Source organism: Somniosus microcephalus, chromosome 5 (genome assembly GCF_052327205.1).
Source record: "Somniosus microcephalus isolate GS21.2 chromosome 5, FLI_Smic_1.0, whole genome shotgun sequence".
NCBI lineage: Eukaryota > Metazoa > Chordata > Chondrichthyes > Squaliformes > Somniosidae > Somniosus > Somniosus microcephalus.
This window is the reverse complement of record NC_140991.1, coordinates 286,608,922-286,621,959: the sequence shown is the minus strand read 5'-3', so window position 1 is coordinate 286,621,959 and position 13,038 is coordinate 286,608,922. Positions and strand designations below refer to the sequence as shown.

The window sequence follows — 13,038 nt, the reverse complement described above, 5'->3', positions numbered from 1 at the left end:
ACTCATTGTTGAGGCCACATTTGGAGTACTGTATACAGTTTTGGTCATCTTACCTTCAAAAAGACAAATGCAAGTTAATGTTGAGAGAATAGAGTGAAGAATGACTAAAATGATTCTGGGACATAAAATTCTAAATTATAATGATAGACTGACCCCATCTCATTCGTTTTCACTGGGGAAAAAGTGGTGGTGACATTAGTCAAGTTTTTTAAATGATAGGATAGAGAAGTAAAGACTTATTAAAAGAATTAATGTGATCACAAGACCAGAAGACTCACGTTGAAGATAATCCAATCTTGTGTAAAGCTGGAGAAATTTGTTTTCTCTCCATGATTGATGTGTGGAATGGACTGCCGTCAGTTTCTGATCTCCTTTAAAAAGGAAGTGGGGCAATTTCCTGGCCGGACACTGGATAGGAACATAGAAACATAAGTAGGGCATTCAGCCCCTCGAGCCTGTTCCACCATTCAAATAGACCATGGTCGAGCTGTATCTTAACTTCATCTACTGCCCTACCGCCTTGGGTCCATAACCCTGAATACCCTTGCCTAACAAAAATCTATCAAACTCAGTTTTGAAATTTTCAATTGACCCCCCCCCCCCAGCCTCAACCGCTTTTTGGGAGGGAGTGTCCCAGATTTCCACTACCCTTTGTGTGAAGAAGTGCTTCCTGACATCACCCCTGAACGGCCTGGCTCTAATATTAAGGATACGTGCCTTGTTCTTGACTCCCCCCCCCCCCCCCCCAGAGGAAATAGTTTCTAGCGACAATTTAAACTCCATTTATCATCTTAATGGACTGATTGAAGGATGGATTTAGGCCTAGATGATTAATTAGCTATTGAACACGGACTGTGGTATGCGTCATTCACTACATGCAAGGATACATGGAGGAAGTTTATCAAAATCGGGCCAATTTGGGTTGGGGGGGTAGGGGAAGAGAAAACAGAAGCAAAAATAAATGACAAAGATGGAAAGAACCCACCTATTAACCTACTGCCAGCAACAACCCATGAGCCAGTCAGCGCCATCAGAAGGATTTGGGTCCAGACGCAATATTTTTTAATCCCAGCCACAGGGCACCTCCCCAAAAGTGGCAGTAGCATTTGTCACACCAGCAATCGCTATAGCCTCTCTCGTAGAGCACTGGACTGCGGGCCAGTTGATTCACCAAAAACACACTGATGCGCTATCAATTACTGCGAAAGACAGGAAGTTAAGTAACAAACAGGCTTTTATTAGCTAAAGAACGAAGGCATGCCTCTAGTGGTCGACTGGTCCTGAATGCCTGAGGGACTGCAGAGCAGCCGCCTTTATACCAGGGCATATGGGTGGAGCCAGGGGCGGAGCCAGCTGAGGCATGCACAGACAGGTACAACCATGGGCAAGAGTGAACAACAGTGGTTTACCACACACACTTCACTCAACGGTCTTCGAGAGGACATTTCCATTCCCATCCGTCTGTGCTGAATTCTAAGTCTCAAGAAGTGAAACAGCGACATAGCAAACAAAAACTAAATAGCTCAAATCATGCATTCCCCCCCTCCCAACCTGGCACAAATAAATCCTAAAAGGATATTTACAGCATTTTTGAGTTCTTGCTTTATTGACACCTTTGTGTAACAAAATGATTTCAGAAACAATCAGCAATTCTCAAATATAATTTACAGTAAAAGACAAAATACTCCACTTTATTGATAAAGTATTGCAGCAAGAGTGCAATTCCACTTGCACCATGATTACACTTCCGCACCCAGATTTATAAGTGAACAAACCCAAAGTGTCATCATTATTGTTCTAAGGCACCATACAAGGGTTGTGTGTGCGTCCATGTGTGATTCTACCCTTCACTTTGGCATGGTAGTTACAAGTACAGTACAGCAACATAGCGCTATCGAAGCGAAACACAAGCTTACGTGTGGAGCATAATTGACTGCAATGTTAGTGCTAAATCAGAAACAGCTTCCCGCATTGCCTAGGCTTTTAAAAGCATTTATCTATCAACTTTCATTTCATGGTTATACAATGTGAAAGCTGCAGTAAATTGCAACATTATTTTTACAATGCAGCTCATTAAAATGTATTTCAAGATAGGTCCAGGAGAAACCCATTTAAGAGAGAGAAAATATACACATAGGAACAGTAGTAGGCCATTCAGCCCCTCGAGCCTGTTCTGCCATTCAATTAGATTATGGCTGATCTGCACCTTAGCTCCATTTAGCCGCCTTGGTTTCGTAACCCTCAATACCCTTGCCTAACAACAATCCATCAATCTCAGTTTTGAAATGTTCAAATTGGCTCCCAGCTCCAACAGTTTTACTTTTTTTTTTGGGGGGGGGGGGGCGGGAGAGAAAGAGTTCTCTAAAATAGAAAATACCTCCCCCCATCCACCATCACAGCAGTTTGAACCACGTGGTACAATAGTACTTCCGTTCAAACGAGAATTTAATTGATGGAGCCAACCATTTTGCATCTGCCATGATGCCCATTAGTAGCATAAGGAAAATCCCCTCGCCCATCTTGTTGTAAAGACTTGAGGGGTGACCCGATAGGGGTCTTAAGATTATGAAGGGGTTTGATAGGGGAGACGTAGAGAAGATGTTTCCACTTGCGGGGGAGATCAGAACTAGGGCTCATAAATATAAGATAGTCACTAATAAATCCAATAGGGAATTCAGGAGAAACCGCTTTACCCAGAGGGTGGTTAGAATGTGGAGCTCGCTACCACAAGGAGTGGTTGAGGCGAATAGGATAGATGCATTTAAGGGGAAGCTAGATAAACACGAGGGGGAAAGAAAAAGCAGGATATGTTGATGGGGTTAGATGAAGAAGGGTGGGAGGAGGCTCGTGTGGAGCATAAACATCGGCTTGGACCTGTTGGGCCAAATGGCCTGTTTCTGTGCTGCAAATACTATTTAACTATGTAAAGACCAATATGAGCTGGAGTGCCTTTGAAACACAGTAATAACACTCCGGTGATGTTGATCAACTACTCAAGCTTCACCTTGATTTTTTTTGTGTCTTAAAATACTCTCGTGCAGCACCTTGGGACGTTTTACTATGTTAAAGGCATTAGATAAATACAAGTTGTTGTTGTTGATGCCACCTGCACCTCTTAATATTACTCTCTTACAAACATGTAATGTGCTGGGAGTTTATCTGGTGCAGTAATTTAGTCTTGTGCTGGTATATGTAATGCAAAGGAAGGGAACATGTGTGAATTCCGCCAGCGACACAAATCCAGTTGAGAATTCCAGTTACTAGTCAATGATGTACTAAAATTTTATATGCAGTCTGGATGGTTGAATGATTTGGGAAAAATCAAAACAAATTCCAGAGATAATAATTAACTCCAGCCACTGTCAAACTACTCAATCAGAAGTCAATCCATAGATGTGTACAAGACTTGGATAACATCACCAGGAAATTGAAAACACATGTCCAAACCCTCAACAGGGGCACAGTGGCCAAGATACAATGCTCAAAATATAGACACAGGCCACACATCTACCAAAAGGCAAAACCCAGCCTCAACTAGGATTTGAATGCCTGTTTCTCATCGGGCATGTTCCATTGATCCTGGCATAGGTACTAGTTAAAGACAAAGACTAGGTTAGATCAGTTGAACTAGCTTGGGCAAAACCAATTGGAATAAAGTGTAGGAATTTGACAACTGGGATGTTACATGTGCTACAGGAAACTCTTTTTTATCCGGCACCGACGGCACCGACGGGACCGACGGGACCGACGTGGTGCCGGTTTATCAAAAAGTCCGGATTACAGAGAGGTATAGTAAAAGGTACGAGAGCCACGTACACAGCAACAGACCCAGGCTTCCCTGTTGCTTAGCAACAGGTGCAGGAACCCCAGCCACAAGATTCAGGCGTCCCTGTTGCTTAGCAACAGGTGCAGGAACCCCGGCCACAAGATTCAGGCGTCCCTGTTGCTTAGCAACAGGTGCAGGAACCCTGGTTACACAGTCACAGATCCAGGAACGGCCACTAATAAGTAAAACTTACCTGAACCTACTCCTGAATTTTGCCGGTTAACAGAGATTGCCGGTTATTTAGGTGCCGGTAAATCGAGAGTTTCCTGTACTATGTGGAAAGCTTAAGTTGGCAGGGCTGTTCCTTGTCCATGGGGGGGGGGGGGGGGGGGGGAGGGAGGGAGGAAAAAGAATAAAAAGCACCTCCCATCAACAACAACAACTTGTATTTATATAGCGCCTTTAATGTAGTAAAACGTCCCAAGGTGCTGCACAGGAGCGTAATGAGACAAAAATTGACACCAAGCCACATAAGGAGATATTAGGACAGCTTGGCCTAGGCAGCTGAAGGCACGGCCACCAAAGGAGGGGCCGATGAAAATCGGAAATGCGCAAGAGGCAAGAATTGGAGGAGGGCAGAGATCCGAGGGTTGTAGGGCTGGAGGAGGTTAGAGATAGGGAGGGGCAAGGCCACGGAGGGGTTTAAAAAAAAAATCACAGCGTAACCCTGGCCATGGTTGTGAACAGGCCTTGGCTTCCTGGCTGAAGGAGGAAGCAGATTGGCAGGAGGTAGCAATGAGGGAGAACTAAGCGGAGGAGGAGATACAAAATCAAAAGTAGCACTGTCAGAAATATAAAAAGTCCCATCAGACCACTACAAACTGCAAACCCAGCACCATGACTGCTGTGAAAATACTGTAGATTATATGTCTGCGTAAATGTTTTTATGCAACGATGAATATACTCTGCCATTTTGGCGTTGGTTGCGTAAAAGATTGAGGGTGAAATTAGTCTTGGGTGATAACGCAAAACAGGACAGCGACGTGGCAGTCCCTTCTACACTCTGCCGATTCTCTTTACCATTAACGTCAAAGGAAAAGAATATTGGGCGGGGTGTAAAAGTGGCCGCCGATTTGCTGTCGCCTGTTTCGCACTACCATCCAAGGCAAATTTCACCCTCTTGATATGAGCAGCTGGCAGAGGTTAGAACAGCTATTTGAACAGCTTGGTGTGATGGCATTTTCATCATACATCAATTTACATTTTTGCAATTAGCAAAAATCACATGAGAAGCCCGTCTTCAAAAGTCAGTTATATGTGCATTCAAGATTAGGGGATTATGAATTTGACTGCTTGGAAGTCAGAAAAACTAACAGCACGAGTCCCCTACAAGGTACTAACAACTGCATTAGTGGACTTCGAATTCTGCCAGCTGTCAACCAGTTGGCTAATTTAATAATGGTGCTGCAAGTTATGTCTGCTACAGGTTATACACAGAGAAAAAGAACAAACTTCACATTTATATAGCATCTTTCATCTCCTTAGGACAACCCAATGCGCTGCGCTGTCAATTAATTATTTTTGAAGTATAATCATTGTTATATAGGCAATACAGCAGCCAAATTTATACACAGCAAGGTCCCACAAATAACCATGAGATAAATGACCAGTTAATCTGTTTTAGTGATGTCGGTTGAAGGATGAATGTTGGCCAGGACACCGGGGAGAAAAAACAGGTAGACGGGACCTGAGTTTTATGAGGCATCCAAAAGATGAGAGTGTCGCTCTCCCTCTGTACTGTACAGGAAGTGTCGGTCTCGATTATGGGCTCAAGTCTCTGGTGCGGGGCTTGAAACCACAACCTTCTGGCTCAGAGCCAAGTGCTACCACTGAGCCAAGGCTGACAGAGAGATAATATATTTACATCAGAAAGTGCATATCAAACCAGTCTGAAAGAATTGTTTAAATTGGAATATCCTGTCAAATAGTTAGAGCCCCAATTTCAACCAAGATGGCTGCCTTTTGCTGAGCAAATGTATGGATCGTGACAGTCTGTGTTAGTTTTTGAGTAGAATAACCAAATTCATACCCTGATGTTTTGAGAGAGAAACAAATCAAAAAGGTGGTCTGCATTTCAAAATGTTTGGTTTGTCCACATTTTAACATTATGTACAAAAGGAATAAATGCTCAGTGAGCTCTCTATAAAACCAAACTAAATAAAAAGTTACAGTAACAAGTAGCTTGGCACATACATTTTATATTCCTGAGGAATCACTTGCACATCACCTGCAATTTTATTAGATTAAAAGATCCGCTATTTCCTTTTAAATTTTATTTTAAAATATATTTTTACTCCCAACAAGAGCTAGTAAAACTTTGAACACGATACAGTATTAATCAGCAAGTATAAAACATGTGGAAGACATATTAAGCAGAACTGGGAGATACATCAATGTACAGTTTACATTACCAACTGGAGACATAATAATGTCAGATTTGGATAATTTACAACAATTGATTGGCTGCTACATGGCGATAGGGGTAAGAGAGACAAACAACAGTGTGCCTCTGTAGAACCCTCATTGAAGCCAATAGTCATCATACCCCCCAATAAATCAACATTGAAAATTCAGCCCATCAGACCTTGTTATTTACAGCATTAACCAATAACACATTGAAGTTCACAGAAGCACCACAGTGCATTCTAATAGACACAGATAAGACTAATCCATTGTTCAACAATGGGAGAGAAGGAAGGAAAGAAAACATGCAAAAAAAACTAAAAAATAAAATAAAAACCCGGTAAGAAAAACAATTGGCCGACAACAGGCTTACCGAGGCAGTGTCACGTTATCAAGTCATTACACATATAATGTCCGTCATTTTACATTGGGGAAAAAAGTCAGCCTGAAACAATGTGCGTTTCTGCACAAAAAAATCGTGAAATTATTTTTGTTGTGTATAGTTTACACTGAAAAAGTCTTGAAATCCAATTGTACATTATATGCGACTGAACGCTATGTGAATAAATATACGGATGAATGGAGTTATTTCCCACACAATGGATACCTGACTTCAACTGTGCGGAAAGGGAAGGGAGGCAGCCAGCCATTACCTCGGGGATCTCCTACGCGCCTCCTAATTGCTGGTTATAGAGTAGCTCTGGCTGAGGCCGGGTACCAACACTGTCAATCGGAGATGGTGCATGTAATAAGACATAAAATAAAGGAGGGTAATTTCACAACTGGAATCCCAATGGCACTAGCCTAGAGAAGAGAATTGCTTAGGTTGCAGATCTGCTGCACTGTGATGCTTACATCATCACTCCATGGGCCAGGTATCAAATTTAAGTCTAAAGAAAACAGATACACAAAAAGCACCAGTCGTCTTTTGGTACAATGTTAATCTACAACTATGCAGCTTACATCATTCACTGAGCATCTGTAGTGACTTGGAAAGGTGCAGGGGGTTGAGAAGAGGGGCGGGTGGAAATTTGAACCTCGATGGCATTCCCTGACCTCGGCCCAGCATGCCGCCTTTTCACTGGCGTTCAAACAAATGGTGGTGAGTTTATCCCTGATGTGATGTATTATATTAATTGCAAAGAAGGTTGGCAGCTTTCACTTCCCAAGCTTGATCAATTTAAAATACTTGCTGCACTGATCAGGGCCACATTGGGAGTAAATAATGTTGCCCTTCAATCCTTGAAATGTGGGGGAGGGGTGGGGTGGAGGAAGAGTTGTGTCCTGAGGAGTGTAGACTAGTGGCAATCAAGGAAAGTTTTAACACAATCTTTGGAAGACAAGCAATTGTAGCTGGCCTGTGCTGGTTGGATGTCTCATTCTCCCATCTTTTGAGGGGGAAAATCTCTGCCACAACCACACTCCACCTCTGGTATCAGGAACTCACTTTAATATTTAAACTCAAGATCAGCAGTATTCAGGTGAGAATATATGGGTTCCATTCACCAAAACGAGGGAATAAATAAGGAGGAGTTCATGGACTAGCGTCAGTAGTCAACAAGACCTATTGCACATCTACCAGAACAGTCCCTCCTGCATTGCAAAGAACACTCTTAAAATGCCAGTCCACTCTCAGCAAAATATTTGAAATCCTGATTGCATTAAAAGACTCCCTCTTAACCCATATTGCACCATTTTGACTTTTGTTGCAGTTTGAGGCGGTAAGTCTCATAGTTTCTTGGGGGAAAAAATCTCAAAACATGTCTGCTAAAGCTTTATGATAAAAACGTACATCTTCCACCATTGTGCCTCGTCCTTTTCTCACGTACTGTGACACCAGCAAAGTTAATATTCACTTGAACTTCTCAGTACGGAGTCAGGTTTTCAAATATTTGCCCAAACGACATTGCCTGCACTTCTGTTGCGATTTTAAAAATCTTTGACCTCCAATTTCCTGGAGATCCACTGGTCGGTTAACTTTCACACCTCATAAGTTTTACAGCACCTCATCACCGATGACTATTGCATATGTATTTGTCTTTCTTTCATTTAAAAAAATGCTCTAAAGCCAAGCATGAAAACTTGAACTGTAACCAAAAGCCTACAACACAAAACATCTAAAAAATAAATTGGATAAGAAAAACATCTGTAAATAAACTGCCGATTTCCCCAATAAATTTTAAAACAGGAACTTTTCTGCATTTCCATGGTCATAGTAATATTTGATCACCACCCCCCAGCTGTACAAGTACCATGTGTTTTATAGAAAATCATGGATATTAATTCTATACCCTCTAAAATTCTTTAATGGAGCTGCTCCAATTTTCACCTCTACAATCCACGATTGACGTACTATTGTGGAGCTCCATTTCGGTGCCTGTACATGAAATGCATATTCCAGAGTTGCATGGCACAACCAGAAGATGCTCAGTTGACTAATTAAAAGGTTCTATCTATGTTATTGCTGGTGTAGTGGAGGACTGTTGTGCTTAAAACTGTGTTTCTTCTTGCTCCAAGGAATGAGGAGGAATGTGACAAGAGACTGGGAGAGACCCAAGTTTCTGGAGAACTGGATAACGCAAAGGCTTGGGCCGGTGAAAAGATCGCCGATTCTGCACCCGCTTGGCTGCCGCAGAGTGCATCTTATTGTCCTTGCTGATCAATGGCTTCTGCTCCTGCACTCCAGGGTCCTTCGGACTGTTGTCCTCCAGCTCTTCATTCAGCGTCTCAGCATATTTTATTTTCACGTCGAGTTCTTCGCTGCCATGCTGAGTAGGATGGACTTCTTCCTTAACCTCCGCTTCGCTGACGGTGTCAACAGTTGCTTTCAAAACTATTTCAGTAGAACTCTCTTCTTGTGCAGCCACCTGTTCTGAAATGGTGGGCACTTGGGATTCTACGTTTTCCAGTGAAGAATAGCTCTGCACCCAGGTCTTCTGGAGATAAGATGGCAAGATCCTCGAGGGTCGCTCAGAGCTAGGACTGTCTTGGCTTGGTTGGTCATCTTTCCAGGAAAGGTGTTTCTCATCCAAGGTGGAAGGGCTAGGCAATGGAGGGGGACTTGGGATTGATTTAGAGTTACCTGCACAACAAAAAAGTGAGTCAGTGTAGGAAAACAAGACGCAACATTTACTTGTTCTAAACCTGGAAATCATATCATTCTGTTCACAAAATTGTCACCTCCCTCCTAGACATGAATGGCAAGGCACTTCCTCTGGAAGTAACTCAGCAAGAGTAGAAAATGGTCACATTTGTGAGAATTTCTACAGTCTAGCTAATTTAAGAATGTCTGATAAAAACAAATTGTCTGAAAGGACAATGTCGCATTGCTCTATTGGGTCCAGAAGCAACAATTATTAATCCCCGACTATATTCCATTTATCTTGAGAACTGGTAAATATTAAATTGACTCAGTAAGGGTTTGAATTTACGGGCCATCAGGCTATAGTTTGAGGCCAGATTTTCAACTAGAGGCTCAGAATCCTTCAGTCGCTGAAAAACCTCAAGGACATTCTCAAGATGGCACTGCATTCAATATAGGACAACAGCATCATCACTTTGTAAAAATACGGTCATTTTTTCTTAAAATCGCATTCAGTCAATAGAGGAGGGGGTCTGACCTATTTGAAGCAATATTCTAATGTGCCCTAGTTATCAGGCAGCAAAGAAATTACTCAGCTTCCAGTTATCAACTCACTTCGATCAAAAGGGCTATAGACTAGTCTAAGAGGATCAAGGAGCTGTAGGTATCAATTAACCAGGGACCTTGCAACTTAAAATATCAATAAATCATATGCATCAGCGACAAAACTTTTATAAGATGGAATTAAAAGCAGTCTCATAATGTGCCTTCAATTAGGTATTAAAATGTACTCGAGCATCAGCTTATTTCGTTATCGGAGACCTTTGACTGTCTTGTGACTTTTCTACTCAAGGCCGATATTATTCTCAGCAATGTGCAGCTCAATCCAGGGATAAATAGTAGGAAAGACACAACAAATAGGAGGGAGAAAATTGTTCTGTTAAACAGTAAGAACCAAATGATAATAAAAGTGCTAGAGAGAAAACAGAATCAGTTAATAAGAATTTCAGTGAATGAAAACAAGAGTTAAATGAACAGGCAATTCAATCGGCAAAGTTCAACAAACAGCACAGAGAGAGGATAGCGAAGTTAGTGATGTGAGAAAGTAGGGAGATGCTGTTCCCACAACCCGAAGAATGTGGATGGATCTCAAAGTCATTTGTAAACAGCTTAAGCTTCCATGCGTTAATAGTCAGTGTGCTCAAGATAAAATTCAAAGGGGCAAAATAGCTTTGTTGTTCAATTGAACCCTGTGAAGTGCTTCAATCTTCCACTGCTTAAACCTGGTGTGTGCTTGTGGACAAGTTCAAGAATATCAGTGCTAGGCAAAGGATGACTTTTCAAGTCAATATTAAGTACCCAATATCAGCATTAGGCACAGATCAGGCATTGCATGCGCTAGATGCAGAGTACAGCTCCCTCCACTCCATCCCAATAATTGGCCAGCACCCCAATCACTCTGGTATCCATTATCACACCAGTGCGACCCTTCCATTCCCAAGAGCCATCTCTCTTGCCTCTATAATAGAGATCAGCAATTGGTGTCAAAAATATGAGTGTTTGCTGTGAATCTGCACCCACTAGGAACTGAGCTGAGACTACCCAACCTGGCTCCTTAAAAAGAGATGCAAGTGAGTAAAAGAGAACAGGCCTTCACCCATTCTGTCGTGAGCTGGATTCAATTCAGTGCTCTGATTCACAGTGGCACATGGCGGAATATCTACTGTGATGGGTTAGTCACTTCTCTTTCCCAACCCCCTTCCCAAAAAATAATGGAAGAAATCGGCAGATTACAGAACGGCGCAACAATCCGCAAGATGTCCCACGTATTCCATTAATATCTCATTTATCACTGACCATGTTCACTTAAAATCTACTCAAACACAACCACAAACTGTTGACAGAAGATCTGAAAGAGATAGAGAAATCAGAAAGTTAGGGGAAGAGAGGAAAAATAGTACAGCAACTTAAATGCAGACAGAAAATTGTAGTGAGGCTGCATTTGAGAACCTGTTCAATAGATTTATGAGAGATCTTAACAATAGACCGAATTATGGGACAATTACTGAGAACAATTACTTTAAGATTTGAGTACCATTTGCACAAATATATCAATCTTGGATTAAAATTGCTTTTAAACTGATATCTTCTAACACGGCTACCCTTTGTGTGAAAAAAAGTTTCTCTTGCTCTCTGAACAAAATCTCCTAGCTTATCGCCTATCTTATCTTGTATCTATATCCCTTTGTTCTAGACTAGCAATCACTTAACAGTGTTTCTATCTACTCTGTCCCATCTCTTCATGATTTTAAACAACTGTCAAATCAGCCCCAATATCCTCTGTTCTTATAAAAACAACCACACTTTTTCTACTGCTTCTTCATATTTGTATTTCCTCAGACCTGGCAGCAGCTTAGTGAATGCGTTGTATCCTCCCTGTTATCAGGTCACAAAAATATCAGGACATACCCCAACCAGAAACCCTGGATGAACGGAGAGGTCCGCTCACTGTTGAAAGCACGCGACGCAGCATTTAAATCTGGCGACGCGGCGGCTTACAGAGCAGCTAGGACCAACCTAAAAAAGGGTATCAGGACTTCCAAATGGAAACAGACACTGCGGATAGAGGATCACTTCCGCAACAACTCGGACCCCCGGCGCATGTGGCAAGGCATCCAGTCCATCACTGACTACAAGGGCAAAAACACCAGTCCCCCGGTCAGCGACGCCTCCCTTCCGGAGGAGCTTAACAACTTCTACGCTCGCTTCAACAGGGACAAGAAGGAGCCGGCTACCAAAGCCTTGCCACCCCCGGAAGACCAGGTGCTCACTCTGTCGACCTCCGACGTAAGGGGCGCTCTACGCAGAGTGAACACACGAAAGGCTACTGGACGGGTACTCAAGGAATGTGATCAGCTGGCTGATTTCTTCACCGCCATCTTCAACCTGTCATTGGCCCAGGCAGTAGTCCCTACATGCTTCAAGACCGCCACCATCATTCCTGTGCCTAAACAAGCGGCTGTGACGTGTCTGAACGACTATCGACCTGTCGCACTCACACCCATCATAATGAAGTGTTTCGAGAGACTGGTCTTAGCCCACATCAAAGCCAGTGTTCCTGCCTCCCTTGACCAACACCAGTTTGCCTATCGGGCAAACAGATCAACGGAGGATGCAATCACAACTGCTCTACACTCGGCACTGAATCACCTAGATGGTAAGGAGACCTACATCAGAATGTTGTTTATAGACTACAGCTCAGCATTCAACACTATCGTCCCCAACAAGCTGGCCAAACTCCAAACTCTTGGCCTGAACACTTCCCTCTGCAACTGGACCCTGGACTTCCTAACAAACAGACCCCAGTCTGTCAAATTAGGTAACCGCACCTCCCCCCCCGACCCTGAACACGGGGGCCCCACAAGGATGTGTGCTGAGCCCCCTCCTCTACTCCCTCTTCACCCACGACTGTGTGGCTGTTAATGGTTCCAACACCATCATCAAGTTTGCAGATGACACCACGGTAGTAGGCCAGATCACCAACAACGATGAGTCAGCCTACAGGGAGGAGGTCCAGCATCTCGTGAAGTGGTGCGCCGACAACAACCTGGCCCTTAACACCAAGAAAACAAAGGAAATAATCGTGGACTTCAGGAAGTCCAAAGGCGGAAGTCACACCCCCATCCACATCAATGGGGTGGAGGTGGAAAGGGTGGCCAGCTTTAAG

The 13,038-nt window shown here is 43.0% G+C and overlaps 1 protein-coding gene across 1 annotated transcript in view; it reads right to left on the bottom strand.

The window, feature by feature from the left end:
• Window positions 1-1,584: 1,584 nt before the first annotated feature.
• LOC147117799 (sodium/hydrogen exchanger 3-like) overlaps window positions 1,585-13,038 on the bottom strand; it is a 107,638-nt gene continuing 96,184 nt past the window's right edge. Inside the window, exon 17 of the mRNA XM_085989105.1 lies at window positions 1,585-9,311. Within this exon, the coding sequence (XP_085845231.1) occupies window positions 9,308-9,311 (4 nt within the window). The 3' untranslated portion in view covers window positions 1,585-9,307. The remainder of the gene's footprint in view (window positions 9,312-13,038) is intronic.